We start from the raw sequence: 13,274 nt of genomic DNA on the forward strand, positions 1-13,274 counted from the left end.
CTCTTTGTGTATATATATATATATATATTCATCTGTTATGGAGCCAGGTTGAGAATTGCAGTTGCTGCTTCTTTTTGAGATGGGATCTTAATCTGCAGCCTAGACTGTCTTCCAACAGGCAATTCTTCCTGTGTCAGCTTCCTGAGTACTAGGGTCCTAGGTGTGCCCCACCACACTGCTGCGGGTATTCCCCATTTCCTGAGTGCTGGGGTTCTAGGTGTACCCCACCACACTGCTATGGGTATTCCCCATTTCCTGAGTACTGGGGTCATAGGTGTGCACCACCACACTTCTGCGAGTATTTCCCCATTCTGTGGTTTCCTAGGCAGTGGTGCCCTGCCTATCCACAAACAAATCTTCTAGTGGATTTTCCCGAAGTGAAAGATAAATCTGGAGAGAGGAAAGAGCCCATGCCCACTCCCATCATCCCTGTCACCTCCTCTTCGTGACGGTTTATCTCCCTTGTTTGCCATCTCCCTGGATGTTGCAGCCTGTCGTACGCTGCAGAGGGATTACCAGTGCACACTGGCCGTCATGGCTTGATAAATGTTTCGTGTAGGCATTTAAGAAAGATTTATTTTATTATTTTTTACTTACACATATATGTATGGATCTGTTCTCATGCCATGTGCCCAAGATATCAGATCTGGAGTTACAGGTGGTTGTGAGCTGCTTAATATAGGTGCTAAAAATCAAATTCGAATCTGCTGCAAGAAGAGTATGCGTTCTTACTAACTGAGCCGTCTCTCCAGCCCCTCATGCAGACTTTATTTATGGATTTTTGTGTGTGTGTGTGTGTGACTGAGGAATTAAAAACAAAATAATAACCATAGTGTCGTAAAGGACATATTTAGCCTTTTTGGTTATTTCCCCTGTTATTTTTCCTGATGGTCTCATTTTACTGAGCAGGAGTCTGGGGATAGAGAAGTTGAGGAACTCAAAGCCATGGTGTTGAGTCAGCAGGGATTTGGTCAGACCTTGTATGTAGAACGGACTATGTGTTGAACCATGAACAGCCATTCAGATATCAGCTTCTGGCTGGGGAACGTAGCACTCAGAGGTAGATTCTCGAAGTTAAAACTGTCTTGCATGTAGCCCTGAGATGTGTCGTGGGGACTTCTTTGTAGATACATTATTTCAAGAGGAAGGCTGTTTGGGGCCAATGAAAAGGTATTTAATTTTGTCTAATACACTTTGAAAAGGGCAACAAATAAAAATGCAAATATGGAATTTACCTAAGCAAATGAGGTATAGATAGCTATCGGCATTTCTAAGACAAAGAGACAAATGGCGATTAAGTTGTTTTAGTTACTACTCTGGACACACGTCTTGTGAGTAGGGTGGGCTTTATAACTCCACAGGGATGGCCCGAGGAAGCTTCCTCACTCTGTGAACTAGAACGACCCTCAGTGAGATGTGTTTATCACTTCAGCAGGTCTCAGCTTGAGAGGGGACTCAGTCTAGAGCCCAGGAGCCTTAAAAAGAGAGGACAAACTCAAGACCTCATGATTCAGGGCTTGGAAATGGGCTTTGTCTCATGGAATTGGGTCGTTGGAGTAAAAGCCCTGATCAGAGTTCTCCTGGAGGAGAGGAGAGGGATAGCAAATCTATCCATGCGAGAACCAGCAGGATTCTCCCAGTGTTCCGTGTTGCTGTTGATGTCTTTGAAATAAGGAGAAGCAGAAGCTATGCTGTACTTGTGCAACAGAGATGTGTCAGAGACGTTTTGATGTGTAGATGTTATCATGCTGTGGGGCTGCTAAATGGTACTTAGAGTGGATTTCTATACACACACACACACACACACACACACACACACACACACACACTACCAATAGTGCATTCTGTAACACAGTGGAGAACTTGACACAAGATGCTGGGTTACACACTTGAGCCACCACACCTGGCGGCTTTTGTCTGCACAGCCATGCCATTGGCCGTTCGGATATTACAACAGAGGCATTAGAGTGTTGGGTCTCCAGGCCTAGAGGGACCTCAGCTGTTTCTAGTCCAGTGGTTTTCAAACTTGATTTTTAGCAGCAGATTTGTGTCTTCTTTAAAAATGAGATCTTAGGCAGAACCTCATTTTATCCGACAGGTAAGAAGGATCAGTGGGTTTTGCTGGCCCTTTAAATCCCGATTGGCAGGGCAACCATTTCTTCATTGCCTACAGAATCCCGTGTGCACGTCAGGGGTCCAAGTTTGAAAACCACTGATCTAGTCCAACCCTTTCATTTTACAGATGAGCAAACTGAGGTCCAAAGAGGTTAAGTGACTTGCCCAAGGTCACACAGCTAGTCGTGGAAGAGCCAGGACTAGCTCTCAGGTCTCTTGACTTCCTGTCCCGTGCTCTTTCCACTACACCACAGTACAGTAAGGTAGGTGCCGGGTCAGCGTTGCGTTCATGGCTCGCAGTGGTCTTCCCTGCTTTCCGACTGATGTATGCTGGTAATATGTGCTGAATGCCAAACTGTATTGTTCAAAAAAAAAATGTATAGGACGTGAAAGTGCACATTAGAATCATGGAGACAGACACAATCAATCAATATCTAAAACGTTTCTTTCCACTTTAAAAAATTCTTTAGGTAATGTCTGAGCTATATGGGATACTTCAGTCTGATTCCAGGGATCAATATGTATGGAGTCAGTATATTAACTGGAGACATATGCTCGGTGGGGGCAGCATTGAGATTTGGCCGCCATTCCCATGGTGGTCCTGCACTGCTGTCGTTCCCAATACGGGTCAAGTCTCCCGTCTCCTTTAACTTGTAGTGGGCACGTACTAATTTCTCTTTAAACTCAGCAGACCTTCCCTCTATTTCTTGGGTGCTTGCACTTTTGGCCTCTAACCCCTTTTCCCTTCCCTGGCTGATGTGTGAAAATTGTCACCACGACTCCATCCTTCAGGAAGAGATGGGAAGGGCCTTGTAGAGTTCGGTTGCCTCTGGTTATCTACACCCATTGATCCAGTTTTCCATCCAAGGCCCCTTTGCTATTATCAGACTAGGACCATCACCAATGGCGGGAAAGAAGGGAAACTGTCCCGTGGGTTCCATAGCTGTGTAACTTCTTAAAACTGAAAGCACACATGGAACCCGGCAGCCTGTGTGAATAGGTAAGATTCTTATAGGCTGACTTTCCTGGGGGAATAGGTGCTACCAACGCTCTGCTTCCAGACAAAATGAGACGCAATCTTACCCTTTCTTACTGAGTTCATCAGGTTAGTCTCTAAGAAGTGGAGATTTATTCAGCAATAACATATTTTGTTAGTCATCCTTGTGTCTGTAACCCCAGGAACAGTGATCCGGTATCTGACTTCATTTAGGAAATGCATTTCTCTTGACTGTCACGTTCACAATGAGGTGTTCCTCTCCTATTTCCAGACCCTGAATCCCCAGGCAGGACACACAAACTCTCTAGGGTTGAACTTTTTAAAATCAAGTAGGCACGAGTGCTGAGTGATAGAGAATTTGCATGTTTATCCCTTGGGTTCACCCCCCAACACCACTCCCCACTTCTAAAATGAGAAGAAAAAAGTGACCAAGGTGTTCCTTTTAGCCTCCCCCAATCTGTATGACTGTTGGCTGAAGACAATGTTGGGCTTCTAGACTTGACTGTATGAGTTCATTTGGATCATTTCATGCAAAAAAAATATGGAAACATTTTGTATCTTTGAGATCAAATTCTGTAACCTTTAGTCCCTGGTGGCCCTTGAACCCCTGAAATGTGGCTACTGGAAATTGACTTTCAAACTTCACTTAAGTTGAATTGACTTACATTTTATACTACTGTTTACAACAACTCAGCTCTCAGGTGCTCTTGGGGACAAAAGCCAGAGCCAGGTGGAATAGGTTCATCTTGATAGCGATGATACTTTGCTCTGGTGGTTTCTCTGGAGTTTTTTGAGACAGGATTTCAATATGTAGCCCAGGCTGGCCTTGAACTTTCAGTTCTCCGTAGCCTTTCTGGGGCTGGATTATAGGTGGGAACCAGCTTGGCAGCAGTTACTAGAATAGCTTGCCAGAAACTAAGCACTACTCATGCCATCCGTAGAAGGGGACTGGGTTTCCTCTTATTCATGGCTTAACCACGTGAACTATAGCTGCGAAGGTGTTTGCTAGTCTGATAACAAGCGTGTCATTTTCTGCTCTTAGCCTGGTGATCCTCTCAGGCGAGCAGGGGTTTGAGTGAACCCCTGGAGACTTTCTGGGAAGCTTTGTTTTGGGTCTTGCTGGCCAGTGAAGACGTGTGCTATTGGATATCAAAAGCTCGAGTTGGAGTGTCTGAACGATGCTGACTCCTTTATGAAACAAAACTCTTTTTCTTCCCTCCTCAGAACCAAAGAAAATGGCTTTGACAGAGAGCCTTTGCACTCAGAACATCCAAGCAAGCGAGCATGCACTATTAGCCCAGGCCAGCGGTACAGTCCAAATAATGGCTTATCCTACCAGCCAAATGGCCTGCCTCACCCCACCCCACCTCCACCTCAGCACTACCGTTTGGATGATATGGCCATTGCCCACCACTACAGGGACTCCTATCGACACCCCAGCCACAGGGACCTCAGGGACAGAACTAGACCTATGGGTAAGCTGGAGGATCTCTTTTCTTCTTTGGGGATTGGATATTTGCAGATTTATGCCATTATTTCTTAACCGAGTTTGAACATGTAACCTGATAGAGTTGAACACCTCTCTATATGTTGTCTCCTTCGTGAAAAACTCTATGAATATGCCGTGCCTTTTCTTTACTCACTTGGGTTCTAATTAATTAATTAGTTATCTGAGATAGTGATTTGTTGCATGAACCAGGCTGGCCTCAAGCTTGCAATCCCTCTGCCTTCTGAGTATTGGGATTCTAGGCATGCAACACTGTCGTGGGCTTCACCCCATGCTCTAAGAGAACAGGTTAATTTTTGGTTTTGGAATATGGCACCAAATATAATATAAGCCACCAATTCTAGTTTTGATTCTCAAGATGGGTTTTCCTTGAATTCTTCCTTAGTATACGAGGTTCCGTATATGATCCAGCCACAGATATTTTTTTTTTTTGTAAATTATTGTCTTTCACCGAAATTGTCTGTCAAGTTGATTTTTACATTTTCTTTCTTCATACACTCCACATTTCCTAAGTATCCTATGTCATGTTGTCTGTGGCCTAACTGGACAGGTATTCCTTGAGGAATACTTTGGTAGATTATTTAAGAATGCAAGCCATAACAGTTAGTGTCAATTTTACATCATATATCAAAAAGTAGACGGAGTGGCTTCGGGTAAATATAGATTTTGTTTGCCTGGGTCCATGTCTTCTTTTCACAAATTACTGGAAGTGAGGGTTTCAGGAGACATTACCTTGTGAAGAACAAGTGTCAGCCCTGGGAACGTCGGTGGCAGGATGAGTGATGCAAGCTGTTACTGTACCTGTGGTTGGGGTGGGGACATCAAGCGGCTAGTGAGCATGCTGTTCTTGGGGGGGGGCACTTCTAGCTTCTAGTTTTTGCTGAGCCCCTCTGAGAGCAGCAATACTGCCCTTCTTTTTGGATCTCACACGTGAGGAAGCATCCTTGACTACAAAACCAGTTGTTGGCCAGCATACCTAACGTGGGAATTTGAAATTTAGTGGGCAACGTACAAAGGATGACGCCCAGGTGGGAAAACAGAAAACTGAGCAGAGGAGGCAGAAACCTGGCACACTGCCCACCCCCTGGCCACTGCTTGAATAATCGTGGCAGTGGCTTTTGTTTTCTTGGCTGGCAGAGCCCTGATATGCAGGAGTCGATATGAATTCCCGACTGGGTGACTAGGAAGCAATAGTTTCATATGTCGGGTTTTGTTGTCTTTCTGTGTGTAGCCATCTGCATGGCAAGAGAGCAGCAAGGCAGAGCGAGAGGCAAGATGATCGAGGCCTGGGCTGTGAGATAGTTTCTTAGGACTTCTGGTCCCCACCACAGCGATGTTTACGTTTATGTAGCATGTCAGACAAATGGCATAGCATGCAATTTGTCCTTTCTTAGTAGCCGACTGATGTTCAAGTAGCCATAAGTTTTTGTTTATAGACAGCAGTGTAGTCTCCTGGCCGCTGTGAAGCTGGCTTAAGAGATGTCCCATTGTGGGCATAGAAATGGCTCTTCCTTTGGTGAAGTATTAGTTACCGTGTCCCGCGGAGTCATCAGCATGGAATTTATTACGCTTGTGTGCACTGATTGTGTTTTCACGCAGTACTGTGAGATGTCTTCTTGTCTGCGTCCACTGGTTTGATGCAGTTTTGTCTAGACCACGTGTCTCATCTTTTAGTTATACTAGCTTGTAAAACTAATAGTGCTAATCTTTATACATATGTGCAACTACTTAACCATCCCAAAAGTCTGGCAGAGTTCATTGTGTGTTAATCTAAAATAAAATCTGCATGACAAACACATTTGTTACATCAAGATGCCATTTTGAGGGTAGAAAGATCTTCATAAAGGTGTGGCGTATAAACGCCTCTCCCATGAAGGGACTTAGACTCGTTAGAAAAGTTCAATGAAATCACTTGGTAAGCAGCGTTAGTTTAGCAGCAAGCTTAAAATTTGGGCCCGTTTATCCAGAATTTTCTAAAGTTCAGAACCAATTACGTCTCAACACTAGTGCCAAGCATCTCATGAATGGAAAGTGTCCTCCTTCTGCTGGTTCCCCCCTTTACAGCCTTCTGTGTATTAGAAAGAACAAAACCATGTGAGGCTGAGGGCTTTAGTGTGTGAAACTGAGATACTGACAAACACAAACTTTCATTTTCTTATTTTTTTTTCTTTTTTTTTTAATTCAGTCAGACCAAAAAATGACCTTCAAACCTTAAACACATTGAACCAGTCCTGTGTCGTTACCAAATACTGAGAATCAAACACATTTCTACATTTACTATTATTCATTTTTAAAGAGATGAAGTCCAGCACTGTTCCACAAATTCTGGGCTGCCACTAACCACAAACATCCTATGCCTCCTTAATTGTCCTGAGCGTGAAGAGTGTGGATCGCTGTTGACTTAGTGAACTAAAGCCTTGACATATTTATGACTTCTATAATTCTTGATTTTACAGGCAAATACATATCTAGGTGCCACTGTCGTGAGTGTGTCCCTGTCACATTTATATTCTTATCACTCCCTAGTTGTTTTCTGGGATGACTAATTTTAACAGTGTTTTCCCCCTAAAAATACAGGCAACAAATAAGTCAACAAAAGTTACATATTTGCAAACATTTCAACTTGAAGTAATCACAACAAACAGAGCAATAACTAAACACTACTTTCTCTCAGTGCCTTTTCTGGTATGCAAGTCAGCAGAACGTATGTGCAATTTGCCTTTTTTACCAATAGGTGGCATTGACAATTTTAAGTTTTAAATTCCATCTCTGAATATTTTCTAATTGGACAGAAATAATAGAAAACATTTTATACTTGGCATTTTTTTTAATCCCAAGAAAGAACTGCCATGAATTTGTTTAATCCAATCAGCCATAGACACACATATATTCATGAATGAAAACAGCCTTGTGATTCATTCTGGTTTTTCCTTCTAACTCAGCTCAGAGAAAGACTTCTGAGCACTCCTGTTTCAGAGGGAGCAGAGCACAGTGCCTTCTCTGTCTAGTGTCCTTTGGTGCATTCAGACGATCCTCCAGTAAGGGACCTTCGCATCTAGAAGCCTCAGACTTGCCGGCCCTGGTTCTCTGTTTAGAGTACCAGTGTGTCAACTGGGAGCCAACTGTAGAGACTCAGCCATTGAAAGTAGAAAATGATGTCATGGACTAATTCCCTTTCTTTGACAGAATGTAAAGGGCTTTGTCCATGGTGAATCTGTAAGATGACCCCTGACCTGACCCTCCTGCCCTGTCAGTGAGACACATAGTCTTTGTGTTCCTGTGAGCGTCTTAGCTAACATCTCATCATTAACGTCGGTGGTGAGCCAGGAGTAATGGTTCACGCCTGTTATGGCAGCACTTGGTGGGCTGAGTCTGGTGGATTGGCCATGAGCTCTAGGCCAGTGTGGGCTAGAGTGAGACCGTGTATTAGGGAAAACAAAAATCGGTGCTCACTTGGAAAACGTGTCCACGCTGCCTTGTATTCGTGTGCACCCACGGATGTAGACTCTAGAGGTCAACACTAGGTCTCTTTCTCGATCCTCGCCTAATTTATTTCTGGGCAGAGGGTCTTTCACTGAAGCTAAAGCTCACTGATTGGTCTAGACTAGCTGGCCAGTGAATTCTAGGAATCCTACTGTCTCCACCTCCCCAGGAACTGGGATGATAGACATGTCCTGGCTTTTCATATGCGACCGAAGATCTAAATTCAAGACCTCTTGCTTATATGGCACATATTTCATTGACTGAGCCCTCTTCCCAGCCCACATTACCTTTGCATAGTAACAGTGATGCAAAAGGCCAAATACACGTGATCTTTGTGTTAGGATTTTCAGTTTCTTGCCTTGAAACTTTATAGGTTGTTTTATAACTGGCATGTTGATTTTTTTTTTCCCCATAAAGACTGTGGTGTGGTGCCATGAATAGTGGCTTATGCCTAAATTCACAAGACTTTGTAGACTGAAGTAGAAATATGGAGCGCTCAAGGCCTGTCTAGGCTTCAAAGTAAGTTCTAGGCCAGTCTGCTCTTCATGGTGAGACCTGTCTCCAATAAAAAACAAAACAAAGTCACTGAAAAGAAAGGTCTGGTTTCCTTTTACTTTTTGTATTTTGGTAAGTTGATCATTTGCAGCTTTCCTGTTCTCCCAGCTTTTCTTTATGACCCAGTTAGATACGCCTAGTAAGATTGTATTCACCTGTAACTGTGCTGCAACAAGAAGCTCTTACCAGGCCTTTGTTGAGAAAGTATAGCCCAGTCCACTTAAAGTAAGCTTTCACTGTCCTGATTCTTAATGCACTGTAACCACATTCGATACTGTATTGATGGTTGATTGATTGCTGGGCATTGAACCCAGGGCCTCACAATGCTAAATATAGATTCTAACTCTGACCTGCCTTGTTACTGCAAATACAAGAGTCCTCGTGTTCTGTGGAGTTTAGGCTTGCTGTGTGGATGACCACTTCTCAGCTGGACATCTCTTATCAAAGTCCTCACGTGTCCACATGTTGTGGTTGTTGCTGTGTGCTGACTGCAGATACTATTGACTGTGTTCTGGAGGCTTTAGGGGGATTAAGCCTTCTTCTCCACATTTGTAGGGTTACATGGCACACGTCAAGAAGAAATGATTGACCACAGACTAACAGATAGAGAATGGGCAGAAGAATGGAAACATCTTGATCATGTAAGACCCCAGTCATCTTTTGGACTAAACTGTTTTACAAGCGAGGGAGGGGAGCTTTGAAGGTATTGCATGTTTTGTTATTGGGAAAATGAGTGTGAATATTTGAAGTTGGACATAGGTCTGGTTTCTAAACTGATGTGAAAGCTGCTTAAGAGAAATATTAGCTCTTGGAAGAGCACAGATCAGCAGGCCACTGTTTTCTTGTGAAGGGGTGACTTAGGTTGTTATAGCCTAGTGTGCTCTCTATTTGGAAAGATAGATTTACTGTTAGGCGAGTATCTGTCATGATCCCATCCATACCTCTTCTTTTCCCCCTCCTCATTTCTGTTGAATTTGATCAGTTATTGAGTCTGAATTTCAAATCTTTCCATCAAAAGTCTTTCCACCAAAATCTTACATTAAAGTCTCCAGGAAGAATATAGTCTGTTTCCTTGGCCTGAAACAGTGTGTTTCATTACTCATTCTTCTTTCTTTCTTTTTTTTAATTTGTGGTGATGTGTATAACCTTCTTTCCCTCCTGTTCCTTACGTAGCTGTTAAACTGCATAATGGACATGGTAGAAAAGACGAGACGGTCCCTCACCGTTCTGCGAAGGTGTCAGGAAGCGGACCGAGAGGAGCTGAATTACTGGATCCGGCGTTACAGCGATGCTGAGGACCTGAAGAAGGGCAGCAGCAGCAGCAGCCACTCCAGGCAGCAGAGCCCCGTCAACCCAGACCCTGTTGCGTTAGGTACTTTTATTTTGTATCTCGATTGAGTACTTGATCGCCCATTTCATACCTGTTCATGACGACTCTGTTTAGTAACACGCGTTACTAAACAGAAGAGGATGTCCATTCCTTTGGAACTGGAGATATTGGTGGTTGTAAGTTGTCTGATACAGATGCTAAACTCAGACCCTCTGGACCAGCAGTGCATGCTCTTAACTCCTGAGCTAGCTCTTCAGCGCCTTTTGTACGTTTTCACCAAGACCTAGTCTTGAAGCCAGTCTTATTCTGTTGCTATGGCTCCTCAAACAAACAGAAGTCGCTTTTCCCCAAGCCCCTTTGGATGGGAGACAAGAATGCTATACAGTGTGCTTATGCCGCACGAAAACTAACAATTAAAAATGTAGCACTTCTGTTATTTATCTTCGTTTGGATTGTTTACTTTTGAATATATTATTTATAGTTATATAATGGAACTGTGTTATGACGACATGAAACTATATTTAGTGTTGATATTTGTAGATTGTCAGGGTAAAAAAAAATAGAATATAATCCCAAAGACACCGAAAGATAAATTCAATATGAAAGCATTTCAAGTGGCCTGAAAACTTTGTGCTGAGTGAATAATGGGTTTTATCATTTACATCGCTAGCCATTGTATGTGTGCATTATTTGACTAAATGGAGTGGAGAGATGGACTTGTATGGACCTTCATTCTGTCATCTTACGTGTTTACTTCATACCCACCTGCTGACTCAGTTTTGAATGCAGTCTTTGCTGAGTACAAAAATGAAATAAATAGCCCACCTAAAGAATAAACTTCTGACTTGGAATCATTAGCACAATGACTAATGAATCAGAATAAAAACTTTGAGGCATGTTTATCTGCATACTGATTTCACAACATCTCTTTTAAAAATAAAATTATTCCTAGCAAATACAGTTTCCTTTGCATGTAGGTTTGTGGATTTCTGCAGATTCTTGCAGGCTGAGCATTCATTACCATACTAAATATTAAATAAAGAGGGATTCCTGGCCTTATAATTTACCCAACAGGAATGATTCTGGGGAGTTTGCAGGCAAGGCAGTTGTATTTGTCAGATTGCATTAGGCACATAATGAAAACAGAATTAAGTCTAATTTGAACTGGTATTGGTCTAAACAAAGCTATGTGGAGCTGAGTACAATAAGCATCTTGTTTTTATTTTCTTATTGTGAGTAAAAATTGGTTAATGTGGCAGATTTGCGAAGAAACAAAAGTGGATATTTGTAGCCATTGAACATAGGAAAGGACGGAGAGCCCTAAAGTAAACAAGCGTCCAGGAACAGAATCATGCAGTGTGGTTGGCTCGATGAAGTGCATTCATTAAGTCAACCCTTAAACTTCATGTGCTTATCGCGTTCGGGGCACCAGGAGAAGGATCCTTCCTTCTGGTCTTGAGGAAGAGATAGGCAAAGATGCAACTGAGGGCTCAGCCTGGTGTCTGCTGTGCACTGCTAAAGAAGTCTCAGAAACTCGCTGGGCTTCGTGCCTAAGCAAGATGCTACTTAGCCATGGAGGTCCTCTGCTTTCTATGTAGTCACCACCACTGCGCCGACTCTGACCAATGTTAGTGACTGGTTACATCTTCCAGAAAGACCGCCTCACGTCTCTGATACAAAACCAAAATGATCAACTTGGCTTGCAAGAAAACGGTTGCATAGGTGTACATAAATTACTGCCTTTAGCGATGCTTGGTGAACTCATCTTTTGGTCACGCTAAGTTGTTGCTTTGGTGTTATAAGTTTTTATAGGCTATACTCTCTAAAGACTACATAAAAATTTGTGTTTCTTTGTTTAGACTATTCAGACCTTAGACTGCCTTCTACTAAGCCATTGCCCAAACTGTTAAGAGCTCTGTGGTTCCCAGGTTCTAGCAGTTAGTGGTTATTTACCTTGGGTATCTTTGCTGCTTGGCTTGGGAAGTTTTTGAATTCCATTTTCTGGAGCCAGTTTGTGGCTCTGAGTGAGAGGATAGGTAGTTTCAATCAGGTATTATTTACATAAACTGCTTTCTGTCTTTCACGGTTTAGAACTGAAGGTATGAATGAGTGTAGTAAAAAGATAATCAGTTATTGGCAAATCGATCCATTTTCTTCTCCTGGAAAGTGTTCAACTGGGTTCCCGTGGGCTGAGAAAGCTACAGTAGGTCTGTATTTTACATACATGGAGATATCATTATGCCATAACTCGTTCATTTTCTAAGGTTTGAAATGGTCTCATATGAAACCTTCAGAGTATATTATAGAAGATGTATTTGGCTCAGATCCAGCCCTCCTCCTCCCACCCCTACCTTGGAAATTGTGGAGCTGTTCAGCCATGCACTCATTTTTAGCATTCTTAAATGGTGTTTAGGGACTGTGTGGAGGAGAGTGTCATCCTTGAACTCCCAATCCTCCTGCCTCTTTCTCTAAAATTCTGGGATTATAGGCATATGCACCACTCTTCCTTTGAAGGACTTTGGAGAAACGTAATTTTTCATTAATAAAAAGATGCTTATTTTTGTATCTTTGCTGAAATGAGATGAGTGCTGGGATTAAAGATGTGTGCCACCACCGCCTGGCTCTGAGCATTTATTATTAGTATTAAATCTCTCTGTGATTATTTGGGGAGCAGCTGGTAGGAGAGAATAGTCCGCCTACACAGTCTTTTTATTATCCTGCATTTGCTGTGCAGAAAAACAACTAGATATTCAACTGCTAACAGCATTAGACAAGTACTCTTCAGACTCTTGTCTTTGTGTTAAAGTTTGACCCTTCCGTTTTTATGTTTTGTTATCTAGTGTACTTGACTGACCAGGAGGGCGGTAGGATGGTAACTGGCAGACTTGGTAGGATGATAACTCCTGACACAGAGTTCCTCTGGCATTTATGGATAGGAACTTGCTGGCTGCCCTTTGGGGTGCTCCGGAGTATTTGGGTCCATAACCCTTCTTCCCCATGTACCTTCTCCTTGCAGGGTGCTGCTTCTAGTACTGTTCTGGAGCCTACCATTTTATTTTATTTTTTAAAATCACCTCCTTTGAACTTGCATGGAAGTATTCTAGTATCTTTCTGCAGTTGATTGTCTATCTCTTGTTTTCAAGAATGTTGTAAAAATCGCTAGAAAAGAGGTTTTTTTTTCTTTCTTCCTTTTTAAAAAAGTTATCTAATAGCTGGGCGGTGGTGGCGCATGCCTTTAATCCCAGCACTCGGGAGGCAGAGGCAGGCGGATCTCTGGGAGTTCGAGA

At 42.8% G+C, this 13,274-nt stretch overlaps 1 protein-coding gene across 7 annotated transcripts in view; it reads left to right on the forward strand.

The window, feature by feature from the left end:
* Runx1t1 (RUNX1 translocation partner 1) overlaps positions 1-13,274 on the forward strand; it is a 145,602-nt gene that overhangs the window by 110,339 nt on the left and 21,989 nt on the right. For all 7 annotated transcript variants that reach the window (XM_013351872.2, XM_026786665.1, XM_026786664.1 and 4 more), the window contains 3 exons: positions 4,337-4,587; positions 9,213-9,298; positions 9,831-10,029. In XM_013351872.2, coding sequence (XP_013207326.1) covers positions 4,337-4,587; positions 9,213-9,298; positions 9,831-10,029 — 536 coding nt within the window. The remainder of the gene's footprint in view (positions 1-4,336; positions 4,588-9,212; positions 9,299-9,830; positions 10,030-13,274) is intronic.

The sequence above is a fragment of the Microtus ochrogaster genome, linkage group LG5 (assembly GCF_000317375.1).
Source record: "Microtus ochrogaster isolate Prairie Vole_2 linkage group LG5, MicOch1.0, whole genome shotgun sequence".
NCBI lineage: Eukaryota > Metazoa > Chordata > Mammalia > Rodentia > Cricetidae > Microtus > Microtus ochrogaster.